General features: G+C 39.3%; 1 protein-coding gene across 37 annotated transcripts in view; it reads right to left on the minus strand.

Annotated features, from left to right (window-relative positions):
• CDK14 (cyclin dependent kinase 14) overlaps positions 1 to 19,265 on the minus strand; it is a 621,661-nt gene that overhangs the window by 162,616 nt on the left and 439,780 nt on the right. For all 37 annotated transcript variants that reach the window (XM_078342880.1, XM_009002498.4, XM_054237316.2 and 34 more), the window contains one exon: positions 1,865 to 1,928. In XM_078342880.1, the coding sequence (XP_078199006.1) occupies positions 1,865 to 1,928 (64 nt within the window). The remainder of the gene's footprint in view (positions 1 to 1,864; positions 1,929 to 19,265) is intronic.

Here is a 19,265-nt window from a genome sequence, read left to right on the forward strand (position 1 = left end):
CAGTCTATTGTTTTGTTTTCTTTTGACTCCTCTCAAGCAAACTCAGGAAACACTTATCATATTTATGTGCTATGGTTCACAGCCCTAAGCTCTGCTTGGAATAAGCTTCTTGCTCATCGCACCCATACCTTCCACCCTCTCCATATGTTATTTTTCTGTTTCCCCATTACCTTCTAGGTATTATGTGTCTGTTGTGGGGCTTACACATAATGTTAATAACTTAACATAAACATTCTAGTTTACATATGCCCACCAGAGGAGTCACATACATAATGTCTGTTTTAACATTTAATATATTCCAGTGAAACAAACATTTATTGAACACCAAATATGTTCAATGAACAGTCCCTGGTGTCATAAAGTTCACAATCCATTAGCTTAATGTACACCTATCCTAGTACCTTCCCAAATACAACTAATAAATGGTTTTGTATGTTGTTGATGAAGATAAATTCTACTACCACCAAAACACATAAATTATTCTACATTTTCTAGTCCAGAAGCTAGGCATGCCAAATGATTTCATCTTAATTGTTCCTTTCTGCATCTAACTCTATTCATTTCACATCTTTTCAAATTCTCTTGTTTTATTTGCCTGGGACTTAAAATTTTAGGTCCTAACATGGGAAACTTAACCTTCTTTAAGAGGCCACAATTGGATCATGTACAAAGAACTGTGTTTTTCATGTAGACTCCATTAGGAACACTTGGATCAGTTAGAGGACACCTCTTCTTACTCAAAAAAGAAAGTCAGTCCATTTAAAATTGTTAGGTTTCTATGGTCTTTCAGAATATAGAAGTCATTTAGAATTTACAATAAAAGTACAAGGAGTCTTAAGGGCAGTTGAAGAAGATAAAAGAATTCTCAACACACTGTACACTTTCAGAAGAAAAATATTAAGAGTAAAAATAGTTTCCCAACTCAGTCATTCTTTGGAACTGATAATTTATTCCTGATGGCTCCCCAAAAGAGGGGAAGAGAAGCAAAAGAATATTCTTGGCTTCTCTAACAGATATTATTCATAGCTCTTTTCCCTTCTAGTATAATAGATTATTAGAGCTTCTATAAAATCCCTTTCAGTAATTTTATGGTGGGGTCTGCATTAGCAAACCATGTTTTATAACTGAGAAAAGAAAAAAACAACCACCAACAAGATAATCATTTTACAATAATTAATTCCACTGATTTCATTAAATTTTCAATTCCGAACCTTTCCCCTCTCATAAAATTAGACTATCTTTGAGATTTGCCTGTTAAATTAATGATTAAAACAAAGTTTCACACCTGCCACCTACTGGTGAAAAAAAACTACAACTTATTTTAAAAATTCACATTTCTTACAGATTTTTCAGTGTGTAGGTTTAAATATTTTACATTAAAACATATTGAATGCTGTACAACAGGACACTCAGAACATCTTACATGTTTAATTTCAAATTATAGACCATATATTTATGAGTTTTATAAAAAAAATAAAAATGTGATGTTTCCTTTTTTACAATTCAATACTTTTTCTGGTTACTTACTACAAAAAGTGACACAGATGGATTGGAGCACCCCAATTTAAATTTTGTTTTAACAGACATGGATGCTAGTCTAACTAATGATGAAATTAATGGTTACTGCAAGATCAAGCAGTCAAATCAAACAAGGTATATATGGGGAAAATTATCACGGATGTCATTAACTCTGTCTTCGCAGACAAATAATTTGTGAAAACAAAAGGACAATTCCATTAATAAAGCACACAATGGCAAAGTAACCAGAATTTTTTAAGGTGGTATATTGCTTGAGAGGGAACATTTATATACTCACTTTTTGCATATAAGAAGCACCTAGTCATCTGTAATTAAGGAAACATACCTGGCTTAAAATGTGGTAAAGAATGAACTCCAGGCCATGTGTCCTCATTTGGCGTTCCAAGAACCTAGTGGAGAACAGGAAATTGTGGAAACAGCCTTATTATTTCCAAAGCACTCAAAATTCTCAAGTGTAGAAAAGTAGTACGCTACATATTATCAAACTCTGGTATTTTTTTTCCATTATCATGTGCCAGGGATTTTATTTCAGTAAAAACAAATCCGGCTAAAGAGCCACCCAAGATGAATCTGTGTTATAACAAATAAAGCTGAATGTGGTAAGACAAGTTAAATCTGCTATAATTTTATCAAGTCCAAACTAAGCAATCAAACAATAAGCTGTCATCTTCATGCTGCTGAATGAAGTTTGTATGTGTCCCTCATGATTCTTTCATGAGCTTTTGTCTTTCACTCCAGTATCACGTTTCATCATTTAACAGTTCCAACAATTCTGCCATTTCTACCCCACATCCTCTGTCTGAGCATCATAATGTTTCAAAGAGGCAGGTTGACAGCTTAGAATGCTCAAATTCTCTCACTACAGTTAAAATCAATATTATGTGATTTACAGTTTCCTCTTGCCAAAATACTGTTCTTCCTACATGTTTTCCTTTTTCTATCTGTACATCTATCTTCTTTCCCCACCTACTTTTCTATCACTACAATCTTTGATCTGAGGAAATGGGCAATTCCATTTCACATGTAACTGGACACTCCATTTGAATATTCTGTTCCTTGATCTATAGCTCTTATACTCAATGATAATGGCAAATCGCTGATTGAGAATGGAGTTTCAGGGTTAAGAGTCTAGAAAGGGGAAATTCAGTGTTGAAAGGCCAGACTCTGAAGACATCTTGAATTCAAATCTTTGCTCCCCTACTTACTAGCCATGTAAGCTTGGGCAGAGAAGTAGCCCCACTGAATTTCAATTTCCTCATTTGTAAACTGGAGGGTGTTAATTCCACCTACCTCAATTGTGTGGAGAATGCTACCTGGCACACAGAACAATGTCAGTATCAGATTATTATTCAAAGAACCCACAGAAAACTGATTTGGATCAGATAGGGAGGCTCCAGCCATGTGGAAATATTTAGACTGCCCACTTTTTCCATAGGGACTCTATTTTCAAGCAAGTCAGTGCCAGATGCTGTCATTCAAACTATATTGGATAAACATGGATAGACAAACAGGTTAGAATGGGCAAGAGATATAGCTGGAAACTGGCAGAGGTGAAGGACCGCTAGAGATCACGAGAGGTGTAAACCAAGAATAAAATTATAAGCCCCTCAACCATCTGAATAGATCCCTCCTCTCAGCCAAAGACATTCCAAAGTTAACCTGAAAAACTAGTTCAGGCCATGATGGGAAAGGCAGCCAGACATGCCTCATTATACCCACCTCCTTTTTGGAATTCAGGGACCACTGACCAGTGTAACATCAACACAGAGCTTAAGACTGATAGAACAGACTCTGTAAGTCTGATAAGAAACATTTACAATCTATTCTCTCTGAAGTCTGCTACCTGGAGGCTTCATCTGCATGATAAAGCTGTGGTCTCTACCCTTTTGGTAATCCACACATTCCTATTGATTCCAGGTCTTTAGATAATAACTCTTTCAATCAACTGCCAATCGGAAAATCCTGGAATCCACCTATGACTTGGAAGCTGCCACTTCCAGTTGTCCTGCCTTTCTGGACTAAACCAATATACATCTTACATGTATTGACTGATGTCTTATGTCTCATTAAAATGTATATAACCCAGCTGCAGCCTGACAATGTTGGGCACATGTTCTCAAGATCTCCTGAGGGCTCTGTCATGGGCCATTGGTCACTCATATTTGGCTCAGAATAAATCTCTTACAGAGTTTGACTCTTCGTCAACAGAGGAAATGAAGCATATTCACTTTATCTGAGGATGTGCAGGCACTACTAGACAATAAGGTAATACAGGGCTTAGATTGTTCATATATCTATTTACTAGTGGGTGACATGGCAGTGACATCAAAGGGTGGCAAATATATAATAAGTGCCAAACTCACTGCCTCCTACTCTGGTGAATACATTTATTTATGTTCCTGGCTGAAACATGAATCCAGCATCAGCAAATGAGAAAATAAAAATTCTTCTTTTAAGACTCATACTTGGTTACTTTTTTAAGCACTAATTAATACTAACATCGATAGACAGAGCTACACCAACTAGATCACATTATTGATGGGCTGGATGACTGGGGGAAGGAGGCAGGCAAGAGGGCTGGAAGAGTTGTAACATGAGAAAAGAGACAAAAGCATTGTCTCTGACATAAACGATTATGATAACAGTGTCTCTGCAAAAGGCATTTCTCCCTTTCTTTTCAATAATCCCAACCATTATTTCAAGAGGAGACAATCAAGTTTGCAGGCAGCACATACAGCTAAGCTGGAAATGCTCCACTTTGTTCTCATTAAAATTTGCATGAAGGACAAAGGAGTTCAACAGTACTAAATTTTAGCAACAAAAGGGAGAAAATGTCAGCTCACAATCACAACTTGAACGCAGCCAATCTATCACATACGAAAATAGAGCCTCTGAAAGTTTTATAAACAGTGGAAGTCCAGCCAGAATCTGAGCCCTGTTCTCTTGCTCCTAATAAAGTACAATTGTTTTCCTGGCTGCCTCTGTTTCTACAATGCTTGCGTTAGCAAAACTTTTTTGCAGGCATTATCCTCATCCATATCCAGTGTTCTGTTTCAAAGTGGTTATGAAATATTATGGTCATATAAAAATTACCAGGAAAAAGAAAAATACATTAGACTTTTTTTTTTCAGTTATAGGCTTGACTATTGAGATTCCAGACCTCAAACTGTCCTGCCTACAATCCTGAACCATTTACACAGGAAATGCAAAGTGGGCAAAGGAAAGAGTAATTAAAATTTAATATTGCTTACTGTAAAAGCCATTTTGGAAAAAATAGTTTGGGTTTAATGTATAGTTGACAATAATTGGCTACATGTGCACTGAAGAGATTTTATGTTTGTGGTCTCTGATGCCAGATTTTCATTTGCATTAATTCACTAACAAATTCCATTACCAAGATACATTTAAGTTAGAAGAAAGAGTATTTTCTAAAAGTCAAAAATAATCTTTTGCAAATAAAACAAAAAGAAAATTGCATCTGATGTGCTACCAACATTTAAAATGTGGTTCCCAGCTCTGTAAATAAGCAGGTTTATGATACCTGAAGCCCTTCTCCATCTATGATATACTGAAAAGTCTTCTACACGTCCATTTAAGTAGACTTAACCTAAACCGGTGCCCGTGCCTTGTCCATCTCCTCATTCCTTTGTCGTTTTATCTCTTTATTTGGCTAACACTTATTGTATTCCTCACCAAAGATGTAAGGATGGGACTTGGATTCTGCCTTGAGGTGCTCCTGGTCTAGTGATGCAGATGAACAGGGGCAATGATGAATGGCCTTCAATATAACAAAGTTGATGGTGTGGAATAGTGAGGTCAGAGCCCAAAGGAGGGTGGCTTGAGTCTCCCTAGGGGCAGGGAAAAAGGCTACCAGGAGAGGGTGGCTTACTGGGAGAGGGAACACTGAGTCACTGGTTGCCAAATAAAGAAAAGGTGGGAGTGACAGTAGAGTATCCAGTTATAAGGAGAGGCTTATGTCACATCACTTTCAGCCCTCCAAGCTAACATGCTGCTCAACCCCCATGTCTTCTTACAGCGGATTCCTCTTCCCTAACGCCCTGCCCTGATTTAACCAGCTGAACTCCTACCTCCATTTGTAGCTTCACTTCATGGTTCACTTTTTCCTGAAAGACCCTCTGGATTCTCTGGCCCAAGGTATATGCTGCCTCTTTGTGATGTCTGAGTGCTTTATGCAAGCTTCTATTATAGAATCTAATCACTACCTGGTAATTGCTAGATTACTCATCTCTCTCCCCACTGGACTGTGGTCCTCAGAGTGGAGATGATGATGTCGATCTCTGGATACTTAGTGTACCACATGCCTGGCACCAGATATGTGCTCAGTAAATGTTGACTGACTGACTGACTGAATGAATGAATGATTTAATGAATGAATGGTGTGTCTGGATAACACTGTGGCTACACTGCAGATGGGGCTACATGATGGGAAGCAGAGGCCACATACTATATCCAAGGAGACTGCATTTTATCTCTGAGGTTTACTCAAATTGCAGATCACAGTAAAATTCATCAAGGAAGTTGACATCAGCACTTTTCAAAAGATGAAATTTAAAAGAAGATATCAGAGGGTAACATAAATGTAAAGATATCTATTGTTTTATGAAACTTTTGTTCAAGTTACATCTTTGTGTTTATGTACAATAAATCATGATGTAAAATGTATATGCTGCTGTTTAAAACCCAATTATACAGGGAAGAAGTTATTAGCTGAAATCAAGAATGCCAGAGATAAAGCAAGTTCGGGGGCTGAAATGAGTTTCATTCTGGATCTATTAAATGTTAGAAATGCCTGCAGGTCAAGATTGGGCAGCTGGAAATACAAGTCTGGATCTTGGGAGAGGAATTTCAGAGGGAGAAAAACATTTGGAACTCTTCAGCACACATATGGTAACAGAAAGCAAATGCCAAAATGCAAGCCACAAAATGGTCTCACTTCCCTCTGTTCAGAAATATACAGTTGCCAGAAGTCTTCTCTGTGATTTCTTAGACTATTTAACATCTGTTAAAAAAGAGCAAAACAAAGGACAAGCTCTCCTTATCAGTGGAGGTCTATGGCCCTGACCCTAAGGAACTAAGAGGTAATGGCCCCACCCTCACTCCTCTAGGCGTGCCTCTGACCTGGCAGGTGCGGCCCAGGTTCTGCCCATTATGTCAGCCTCTGTTGAGCAGACAAGATACTGAAAAAAAGAGAACCTCTCTATGAAAATATCTCCTCCAAATAACAGGAGAAAAGCAAATTCTAGCCGGGCGCAGTGGCTCAAGCCTGTAATCCAAGCACTTTGGGAGGCTGAGGCGGGTGGATCACGAGGTCAACAGATCGAGACCATCCTGGTCAACATGGTGAAACCCTATCTCTACTAAAAATACAAAAAAATTAGCTGGGCATGGTGGCGTGTGCCTGTAATCCCAGCTACTCAGGAGGCTGAGGCAGGAGAATTGCCTGAACCCAGGAGGCGGAGGTTGCGGTGAGCCGAGATCACGCCATTGCACTCCAGCCTGGGTAACAAGAGCGAAACTCTGTCTTAAAAAAAAAAAAAAAAAAAGAAAATCAAATTCTAAACTTCTAGAGCTCAGAGTTCAAGAATTAATGTTTGTCAGAAATATTTACTTACCTTTCTAAACTATCATTCGTTCCACCAATTCTCTCATTTTCTAGTCTTTACTTTTGCACAGGCCTCAGGGCTGCTAAAGAGGAGTCTGCGGACTTTTCCTGAACACCTGTGATTTTAAGTAGAACAAGACCTGCCAACAGTTCTTCCTGAGACAAGGGGACCGAGAGGTCTCTAACAGAGACTACAGTACAGAGGAATTCTGGCCTGTGGAACACAAATAAAACAAGCTGACACAAGTGTGTCCTAATGAAAGTGATATGGAAAGCAAGAGATTTCTCACATCAGGGCTTTAACTTTTCGGGGCACTACTACAGTGGTGATGAGAATTTTAACCGGACTCAGCTGTGGATTCTAAGGGACTGGAGAACAACCTAATAACTGATGATTTTCAAACTCCAACTCTGAAAGTCCACACATATAATGTCTCTAAAATAATGATTGCTTCACAGCTGTACGACTTTCTTCAAATCTGGAAGATTTTTTTTGGCTCCTTAGTGAAAAGTCCTAAAAGAAACCTGTGAAGTGGCTCAGCAGAAGTCAGCTGCAATATTACACACCCTGCTTTGGAACAGATGGTATGAATTTCCCAGAAGAGCCAGAGAGAGAAAGCAGAACTTCCTAATTCTGATCCTGACTGTGCGCTCTCCGCCTAGAAAAATGACGATCAGGTGGAAACGCAGAGGGGCCACCTGGAGTTTACATTGCCCCCAACAGCACAATGAATGTGCTGCAGACAGGGCAGGTGGAAGGTGAGGAGAAAGGTTTCAGGATCCAGTGGCCTCGTGGGTGATGGTGAGAAGGAATTGTTTTATTTTCAAGATAGAATTTCATTCTATTGCCCAGGCTGGTGAGCAGTGGTGTGACCATGGCTCAATGCAGCCTCAACCTCCCCAGCTCAAGCGATCCTCCCATCTCAGCCTCTTGAGTAGCTGGGATGACAGGAACACTCTACCCCACCCCACTATATTTTTTGTTTTTTGTAAAGATGGGGTCCCACTGGATTGCCCAGGCTTGTACTCCTAGGCTAAAGTGGTCCACCTGTCTTAGCCTCCCAAAGTGCTGGGACTACAGGCATGAGCCACTGCACGCGGTCAAGAAGGAACTTTTTTAAGAGGAGGATATAGTGATAGAAAAAGCAGAAGTCAGATCAAAACAAGAAAAAAAAGAAATAATAATAAAAAAGAAAAAGCAGAAGTCAAAAGGATGGGGAAAGATGAAAGTAAGGGGCTATTATAAAGGTGGCCAAGGACAGACGGAAATGACCAAAGAGAGCAAATTTCAGCATGGAAATCTTCAAAAATGCCAGCTACATATTTGAATCAAATACTTATTTTCTCTATGTAGATAACTTCTAGAGTAGGCAAAGGGTATCCCTAAAAAAACAAATAAACAAACTAGTAACAGCAGCAGTCTCTGGAAAGGAGAACAGGTAGCTGAAAATCAGAGGTGGAAGGGCCCACGCTTTTCACTAGCTATACTTATGTACCCTTTCCACTTTATACTATATACATGTTGTTCAATCATTAATTATGTTTTCCCATCCATGTAATAAATAGAAATATACTGAGTGATGCCAACATGACCATCCTTTCCTATGTGTAGAAGGCAAAAAATGTTTTAAAAATGTGTCTGCCTTGGAGTTGCTCAGTCTGGAGAGATAAGCAGACAAGCACTTGAAACAGAAAGCACACAAGGCTGCTCTCATGAGGGGTGGAATGAGTGCAGTGGGAGCCCAGGAAGAGAGGCAAAGGGACAGCTTGAATAAATGAAGCCTGACAAAAGTGACTTGGGGCTTGTCAAGCAGATGAGTAGGAGAAGGACACTCCAGACGGAAGAGTGTGTGCAAAGGCATGGAGGTATGCACGTGTGTGTGCCAACTCTAAGTAATCTGGTATTGTCTTCTGGGAACACCCCTGTACTAGTCTGTTTTTATGTTGCTGATAAATACATACCCAAGATTAGGAAGAAAAAGAGGTTTAATGGCTTGGGAGGCCTCACAATAATAATGGAAGCCAAGGAGTAGCAAGTCATGTCGTACATGCATGGTGGCAGGCAAAGAGCTTATGAAGGGAAACTCCCATTTTTAAAACCATCAGATCTCATGAGACTCATTCACTATTAAGAGAACAGCTTAGGAAAGACCTATCCCCATAATTCAGTCACCTCCCACCAGGTTTGAGAATTGGGTGTGGACACAGCCAAATCATAACCACCCTTTTGGGAACTCTATGTGAATTGCAGCTCATTTTTTATAGCTCACATTTTATCCGTCATACTTTAGCATGTGCTTTTCACTACGATACACACACTGAAGTGTTCTAAGTGTTTTTCTCTATCTGCAATTCCACTTGCAAGATCCAGATCCAGCCCCTCCAAGGTGCAGCTGGGAGGAAGGAAAGGAAGTGGAGGTCAAGAGGAGGAGGCTGCTGCCAAGTTGATCAGATTAAATAATAAGTGAGGGCTTTTTAGGTTTTAGTGACATAGACAAAGAGCAGGAATGACAAGACCAGATCTGCACCTCATACAATTCCTGGGGTTGGGGGTGGAGAAGGGGGACAAGAAGCTGAGAGGTCAGTGAAGAGGCCATAGAGAAAGGCCAAGGCAAGGGTTCATATCTGGTGCATTTGAGAACCACTTGGGAGCTTCTAAAGCCATGGTGCTCAACCCCCACATGTCAGATGCACCCTTTTAATAACACATTTTTAAATATTCTTTCTACTATTCAAAAAGGGACTCAAAGATCATAAAAGGAACCTATGTATAACTAAACAATCAGTATAATACTATCACCATTGCATGATGACATAAAAGTATTTCATGAAAAAATACGCATGCGATGGAAAAAACTCTAACAGGATGGCACTAATAGGCAAAATGAAGTAATTGAATGCTTGCACCTATGCGCCAAACTACCTTGAAGGCCACAGCTATCACTGATGACACATTCAACTGTGTTGCATTAGAGACTCAAATCTTGAATAGCATTGCTGTGTGACAAGATTTTCTGAAACTGCTTATTAGTTGGGTACCTAATAATTCAGTGTATATTAATATTTACTGTGTATTAAAACTGAGAATGTCTTGGGCTTATAAGTAAAACTGTATTTATATATTATATTTACTGTTTTACTTACATGTTATTGTATTTCTAGATAAAACAGGGATACTAAGTTATTCTAGATTTGGATAATTATAACAAAGTTTTCCACTAATAGAAGTGTCTGGTGGACCATTTAGTTCTTCACTGGGCAAGACTGACCAACAGTGCTGAGTCCAGCATTGTGGCCACCACCCATGAAAAGGCAATAGCATCTTAATCAGTATGAAAACCAAGAAGAATTTCAATTACTAAAATGCTCCCCAATACTGCTTCCATTGAAAATTATTGTTTTAAAAGTATCTCTGGCTAGGTCCCAGCCCAGGTGAATTAAGTCAGTTCTTTGTAAAAGCTCCACAGGTGATTCTAAGTCCAGTGATGGAACTACTGGCCTGAAGTAGCTTTTCCCAAGATGTGGGATACGTACTACCACACTGGAGATTATTTTAGGACATGAACAGAGCATTAAGTCATATTTACTCCCATGCTCTGAATCTCTCAATTTGAGAACATCAAGGAGAAAATCTCAGCTCGGTGCTTATTTTTAAAACCTTTCAAACACTTGCTAACATCCCTCCAAAGAGAAAACAGCCACAGGTTCAGAATCATGGCCAGGCAAGAAGGTTGATTTTCTAATATTGTTGACTGTTTTCAGAGTTTATTTTCACATTTACCCCTTATTTATGGCAATTTATAAAGACTTTCTACTTTTTGTAGTGATATAACAAATACATAAAATTATTTAAAATGAGTTGATTGAAGAAAAATATTAAGTCTTTAGACGTATGCTACAATATTATAGCGAAAATTTAAGAAGAGGAGTAAGGGAGACAATTTGGGAGACTCATGGTCCTAGAGTACGAGGAAATGAGGGTGGAATATTGGGAATCACTAAGTAGACACTCAAAAGGGCACTCGCTGGCTTCTGTTCTTCTGGTCTGATTTGTAGGATCTGTTGGATTCACCACCAGGATTAACAGTAAAAGGCAGGTGGCTGAGGGTGTCTCACGACTGCCTCAGAACCAGTCAGGGAGACAGACTAGAGATCCAAAGACTGGATGGGACTTCCTCAAATATTCAGGTTTGTTATTTTTTTACATGCCTCCACCATCTCACCAAATTAATGTATTTCCATTGCCAACTACTCATTTTTACCTCCTATTTTCTCCCTCTCTTGCCATGCCTATGCTACGGCAGGCTACCATCATGTCCTAAGGCACTAGCCAGTGCCCTCCCAACCAGTCTACTGGCCTCCATTGTACTCTTCCAATTAATGAATGCATATTCCTGAGTAATCTTCAAAGTCAAATGTGATCAAGTTCCACTCCCTGAATAAGATCTCTCAATGGTACACTGGCTTCCTGGTGTTCCTGGATAAACTTGGTATTGCACACATGACCCTCAAGTTGCTATCTGGCTTGGGCCTTCCCCTCTCTCGCCTTATCTAGAACTACTACCCCTCATTTTCCTCTCATGCTTTGCTCACACTGATCTTCTGATGCCTTAAATTTGCCATGCTGCTCCCCCATCCTTGCACAGGGCCTTTACACATGCATTTCGAAAGCCTGATCTGTGCCCACACCACCTGATTAGTTCCTAATTAATTTTTCATCTTCCAGCTGAAACATTACTTTCTCAGGACAAGCCCCTGCATATCGAAGCAGAATCCCCATAATATATCATTATAGGAACATAGACCTCTTGGTAAAAACTGTCACAGTTGAAACTTTATATTTATTTCTGTGAATATTTGATAAATGTCTATTTCTTTCATTGGACTCTAAGTGTAATAAGTAAAGAGATCATTTTTTCTTTCTGTTTATATTCCTTTTGTTTATCAAAGTACATAAAGTAGGTACTCGTTAAATATTTGTTTAACTATATAAACCTGAAGGATCCTCGTAAATGACAAATTATCATGACTTCATTCAGTAAAAGTCATGTTAAAGTAACCTTTTTAAAAAGCAGAAGAGAATTGTCTTCAGCTTCAAGATTTGTGCTTTTTCTCCTACCTTACTCTACCTTCCTGGAGAACAGTAATGCAAATTAAAATCCTTCTAGAAGCCAGTCAGGCAGGTCACTGAGGGAGAGGGCTTCATGTGACAGGACTGAATGTGACAAGGCCCTTTCCACAGAGAGCAGCAATTGCTCAGCTTCTGCCTGAGGCTGCCATGCACAATGCAGGCCCCCAGTATTGCTATAGCTTTCCTTTCACTACCTGGATTTCCTGTGAAAGTAACTAATCCTATAATCTAATTCAAATTTCTATGGAAAATTACTTAGTTGAAATGTAAAACAAAAACTAAATGAGATGGGTCAAACAAGACATGTTGATATCCTAAATTCAGAGAACAGTGGCTGGGCAGTAACCTTTGCTCCTCCAGCATATGTTGATTTTAGCCAGGCATCAAGAAAAAAAGCTATCCTTTATTGACATCATGTGTATAATATCAGGTTTATAACCAGTTTATTGACAAACTGGTTGCTCAAGGTTGCACAGCTAGAAAATGGGGGAGCTGGAATTCTAAATTAGGATGGTGTGATTAGAGACCATGCTCTAGCTGTACTATCTTGCTTCCAGGAGGAGCAGGCTGAGAAATGTGGCTCAGATGTTGTTAAACAATTCATAGCCACCTGACCAGACCCTAGAAGAAGGTTTTGGGTATTAGAACAAGGCTTTTTTCCTTCTCTCTCTCCCTCCCATTCAACACACATACACACATGCATGTATGTCTACAAGACATGTGTATGTAGGGGTACATGTATATTCTGTATAATGTTAGGCACCATCCTCTTCAGCATTTTTATCAGTGACTTGAAGGAAGACAGAAGAGATGTCTTACATTTTTCAGATGACGTGAAATAGAAAGGATGTGTAGTATTCTGATGGCTGAACCAGGATTCAAAAATATTTAATCAGGCATGAACAACTGGCTGAAGTAACACTAGGGAAATGGGATAGCTATAAACATAAAGCCCAGTACTTAGACTCTATTAATTGTTTGTTCAATATGGGAACACCTGGTATGCAGCAAGCAGCATAAAGAAGACTCATGGTTTTTATTGAAATAAAAACTTCTATAAGACCACCCACTAAAATTCAAAAGAGGTTAGGTGGGTTGACTCTAGGCTTGCCCCTGTGATTCCCACCTCCTGGTGTTCATAACCTTCTTGAGTGTGAGTGGGAACAGGAACTTGCTTCTAACCAACAGAATATGGCAAAGGTGATGAGATGTCACTTCTGTGATTACAGTTGACCCTTGAACTATGCAGGGTTTGGGGTACCAACCCCATGCACAGTCAAAAATTCCCATATAACTCTTGACTCCCCCAAAACTTAATAGCCTACTGCTGAACAGATGTCTTACCAACATACACAGCCAATTAACACATATTTTATATGTTATATTTATTATATACTCTGTTCTTACAATAAAGTAAGCTAGAGAAAAGAATACTAGGAAAATCAAGAGGAAGAAAAGGATAGTGATTATTCATTAAGTGGGAGTGAATCATGGTAGAGGTCTTCATCCTTATCTTCACGTTGAGTAGGCTGAGGAGGAGGAAGAAGGCTTGGTCCTGCTATCTCAAGGGTGGCAGATGTACTTACTTTATTGTAATCATTTAATCATAACATAACACACCTGGATTGCTGTGCCAGTACCAGATGCTACATGTGACAAGGGACAAAAAAAAAAAAAAAAAAAAGGCAGTCTTCTGTGGAGTGTATTCAGAAAGGTTGAGGGTTGGGGGAGGGGTGTGCCCCATGTCCCATTGGGCTGACTGGAAATGTTATTGAGAAAAAAATGGTTTGGGATATCACTTTGAATAGATTAAGTGCTGCACTGTGAATGGGAGACTGACTTATGCAGAGCCACATGACAACATGGACCAAAGGGGTAAAGATACTAATACACAGCAAAGAAGGACATTCTAATGATAAAAGCTGTGTCAAATGGGATCAGCACTTTTATGAGGTTTAAGCATAGTTAAGGACTGGCCTGAACACGCTTTGCATTCAGACATAATAAGGATCAAATTCTGCCTCCATAGACACAGTACATGAGTTTAATTCTGAGGTAATATATAACAGAATTTGGGTGAAAAGATGAGAGGTCACATAGATGCCCATATATTTACCTTTGTTTTTATGTGGCTGCAATTACAGCTTAGAGGGTAGACAGGGAGAAGTGGGCTGATAAGGAAGGGTATAATTAGATGAAGGAGCAGAGAAGTTAGTCATGAAATTTTCCTTTCCCACTTTCTATCCAGGGGATAAGAAAGAAATCTATCCAAGCAGCTAATTATTTTGCAGGGAACCAGCATAATCACATGGCTAACAGAATATTTTTCTAGTAGCAGGATAAGCTATCAGTGTGTGTGTGTGTGTGTGTGTGTGTGTGTGTGTATGTGTGTGTGTGTGTGTCCATTTACATATACATAGTTCCTTTCTTCCATCATTCCCTAGGCCTTACCTAAACTACCACTATGTAAGAGATTAGAGAGTATTCTGAGTGTTCGTTTCTTGGCAGTGACATACAGGTTGGATGTGGGATTAGAAAATCTTCTTTAAAATCCTACTATTCCGGATTGTGTTTTGCAAAGAAGCAGAATCTGCAGTGAGGTTCTGTAGAGCAGTGAGCTCTATCTGGGAAAGGCAGCAGGGGGAGCCACTGGACTGAGAAAATGAAAAGCTGCCAGGGCTTCAGAAAGCAGCCTCAAAATTTAATCAGCTGCTCAGCTGCAAGTGATGGAGTGAAAGAGAGGATGTTTCCAAAATATTATGTAGAGTTTTCAACATAATAAAGATTTATATAGGAAGCAACACAAATAAAAATAATAATAATAATAGTAATAGTAATAATAACCATCTTTTAGAGCATTGTTTAAAATGAGTTCAATTCACCTGCTAGGAGGTTACTGTCTCACTTAGTGGTGCTTGGCTGCACACAGGAATCATCTAAGGAATATTTTTAAATACTGACTAATAAAAAAAAAAGGAAAAAGTATGAATGACTGGGACCTATCCCCCAAATTCTTATTTAACTGGTCCAAGGTGCAGCAAGACATGTAGAATTTTCTAAACCTCCCCAGTGATTCTAACATCAGCTCAGCTGGGACCACTGACTGGGCTGATTTAACCAGGCAATCTCTTGGAGGCTGTAGCATTTAGTTATATGATTTAGAAATTTTTTGTTTGTTTGTTTTCATTTTCAGCCTGTATCCAGAAGGCCACAAAAGATTTGTGGATGAATGAACAAAACAAGCAAATGGCTGTTAAAGAAATTAGAGGATAACAAATAAATAAACTTAAAATTATTTCAGAAAATGCTCTTAGTGCCTGCAAAATTCTGCAGTGAAAGTAGCATATTTCAAATGTTTTTCCTCAACTAAATTTTCATTATTTTTCCTCTCCCGGTACACCTATTGTTTTTATTCCTTGTCTCATTAAACCCTGATTCCCTCATGGATTTCACTCTCATCTCAACGACTTTTCTCTTTTTTCAGACTGATGTTACTGTGACACAGCTTCAGACTCAGTCTGTGCACTGTGGGAGCCACAGCAATGGAAATGTAAATGCACGTGCAGTGGCCCGAGGGTGGAAGCTGCTGAGGCTGGAGGGAGGTGATGTTGCCAAGCAAATGCAGCAGAACCAGCCTGACTGCCTGAAATTGTGCCCAAAATAGAGAAGAATGGGGAGGACCTGCAGGCAGGAGCACCAGATGTTACATCCCTGCTGCTTAAAGTGTGGTCCATGAACTAGCAGCATCAGCACCACCTGTAGAAGCTCAGGCCCCACTCCCTGATAAATCCAAATCTACAGCTCATGAATAATCCCAGGTGGTTTAGAAGGACACTGGTGTTCGAGAAGTACTGCTTTAAAATATGCATTCTAATAGGACTTTTCGACCTAAAAAGCATGAGGAGTGCAAAGGAAGTTATGGCCACAGGTCCACCTTCATCTGGAATGTCTATTTAAGACTATTCATTAAAATAGCACTTGGAAAGGAAGGGTTGAAGGCAATTTCAAGTTTGTGTTGTCAGGAGCTACCACAGATGATGACTCCATGGAGAACTGGCTCAGCACTCTGTAAGTCAGAGCACACCCCTCGGCACTGGCTCTTCTACCTTTACCAGCCATATAGACTAGGTAGCTCTTATGGCAAGAGATTTTGAATCATTTCTGGAAGCTGGAAGGACATAAGTAACAATAAAAATGTTCAATTCATCTGCTGATGCTTTTACTTCAGCTGCAAAGTTGAGGCCAATGAAAATTCTCGTATCTATGTCAAAATGATACATAGACATGCCTAAATTGATCACTATCTTCTTTTTCTGTAATGAAAGTAGTTTGTTTACTGATCTTTGTGTGCTGTTTGTCAACTTTTACCCTGAAAAGTATAGTGTTTTAAACAGTTACTTTAAATATTCATTCCAGTTACATCAAAATTAAATATGACAAAGCTATTAAATTGATTCAGAACAGTTTGAAGGCTTGACATCCTCAAATGTGTTTTAGAAAATTATATTATCTTCAAAAATGTGTTAATATGAATGCATTAATTTCCTGTGACTGCTGTTAACAACAAAAACTTGGTGGCTTAAAATGAGAAATGAATTCTTTCATAGTTCTGGAGCCTGAAGTCCAAAATTGTTTACAATGAGCTGAAACTAAGATTCAGCTCAAGTTTCAGCTGAAACTAAGTAGGGCCTTGTCCCCTCTGGAGGGTTCAGGGGAGAAGCAGTTTCCAGCTCCTGGAGGTTGCTCGCATTACTTGGCTTGTGGATGCATCCCGTCAATTTCTGCCTCCCTCTTCACACTGCCTTCTCTTCTGTGTTAAATCTCCTTCTCCCTCTCTTTTATAACATAAATGACTGAACTTACAGCTTGCCTGGATACTCAATGATAATTACCCCATTTCATGATCCTTAATCCCACCTCCAAAAACCCATTTTCCAAATAAGGTCCTATTATAGGTTCCAGGTATAAAGACTTAATGCCTTTGGGTATCCATTATTAACCTACTACATAGTAAAATTACCTTTACAAGATATTATTTGTAAATGATACTCAACAGGGTTAGTGTATACACATAAGGTATATGAAGTAAACAGAAAAATCTGGGTAAACAGATTTTTCTTGCAGGAATAAAACTTCTTGCAAGAATAATAACTTGCAAGAATAATAACTTCTCATAAGCTGGTTTACTACTTGCGATTTTCACCTATTATTTCATGAGTGTGCATCAACCTAATGAAATAGGACATAATAATAAAAGCAAAGAGGGAGACCCTGCCTAGGTGCCCTGGAAGAGAAGAACAGAACCAGGATGAAACTTGGATTTATGACCCTTTATGTGGTGCTCTTCTCACTGGTGTCTGGTAAAACACTACCAACAGGCCTGTTAATTCATCTCAGTTGACTCACAAAGAGAGGCTTATGTATGCAAGACTGGCAGAGACTGACAGACCGGAGGTGTGTGCTCAACTGGATGATCTCACTAGCTAAAAGACTCCTTTCCTCCCAGCAGGTGCTGCTATACTTCTGGTGACCTACTGGATGTACTTAATTTGGTTTCAAAGTCAAAGAGTGACATTCCCATGTGGATATTTCCTATGAAAACCAAGTTTGTAATTTATCCTTATTTCATTCTGGAAAATGCAATAGTGTTTACTCTTAAACTAAGAAGAAAAGAACATATTTGTTTTCTTTTCTTGCTTTGAACCTGATGCAGAGAATTTTATTTTAATTAACTTAATAAGCACCCACGAACTCACTACGTCACTTAACAACAATCCACATCTAATCGTCTGGCTCAGGCCCCATGCAATCTCCTGACCTCCCCCAAATGATGTAAGCTCCATCCTGAATCACATTCATTATTCTCTATATTTCTTTTTTTATATAATGTTGCTGTCCTTGTAAAGATGATAAAATAATTTTATTTTAATTATTTAAAATTTTACATACGATATAATGCTGTATCTAGTATTTTGGGATTTTTCTTCAGTTAACATTACATTGCTAAAATTCATCCAAACTCCTGTGTGACTATTATCTAAATGGAATATTATTCATCTACTTGCCTATTGATAAGCATTTGTGTTGTTTATGAGTTTCTGGTCATGATACAAGAAGGAAAATTACATAATGCAAAAATGGCAAGTAAAGCCTAGCAGCAGTCATCTTATTGTCCCTTTACCGATATAAAATTCCACAGTGCAAAAATAAAATATTGGCACCTAAAATGGAGTTGTGTTCCAACAGATTGAGAGCTATTTGAGACTCACAATATATTTCTCTGAAGAAACAATTCTCTACATGGTGGTTAGTCCACTGGCTGATGCACAAAAGGCTACTTAATTCATAATAAGCCAAAAAGCACTACAGAGCCAAACCATCTGGTACAACAGCATTTCTGATGAAATGCATCCACCAGGGAAATCACGGCACTTCTATAGCGGCAGACCAGGGAGCAGGACAAGACTCCTGTTCTGTTTTCCTCAACTCTTACCAAGGCTTAGCCAGAGGCAGCAACTCCAGCCAAGGGAAGGAACAGGCTGGCCTGAGGCTTCTAAGCCCAGGGAGATACTGGGATGGATATTTTGAGGTACTGAAAGGGAACTGTCACTTAAGAGAAGTGACAAGAACTCTATTGGAAGGAAGGAGTGAAGGGTGATCAAAAAATAGTTTTCTCTGCAATTTTAGCACTGGTCAGAGGGGATCAACAGCAAGGTGGGGTCAGGACAGTTGCAGGGTGACTCTACCAGGTGACAGGCTTGCATTTTATTTCTCCTTTTCACAATCTTACCTCCTCTTTCACAGAGGCACCTACTTGCACTTAGGATGAAGCATTTGAGAGGCAGCATATGGGGCCCCTGGAAGGGGTAGAGAGTACTTAAAGGAGGTACTACCTCCTCGGTGCTTTTGTGTCTGTAGTGGTTGGGGGAGGGAGAGCAGGATGTAGCCGCTGGGTGCTATGCCCACAGTAAG

This window comes from Callithrix jacchus, chromosome 11 (genome assembly GCF_049354715.1).
Source record: "Callithrix jacchus isolate 240 chromosome 11, calJac240_pri, whole genome shotgun sequence".
Taxonomy (NCBI): Eukaryota; Metazoa; Chordata; class Mammalia; order Primates; family Cebidae; genus Callithrix; species Callithrix jacchus.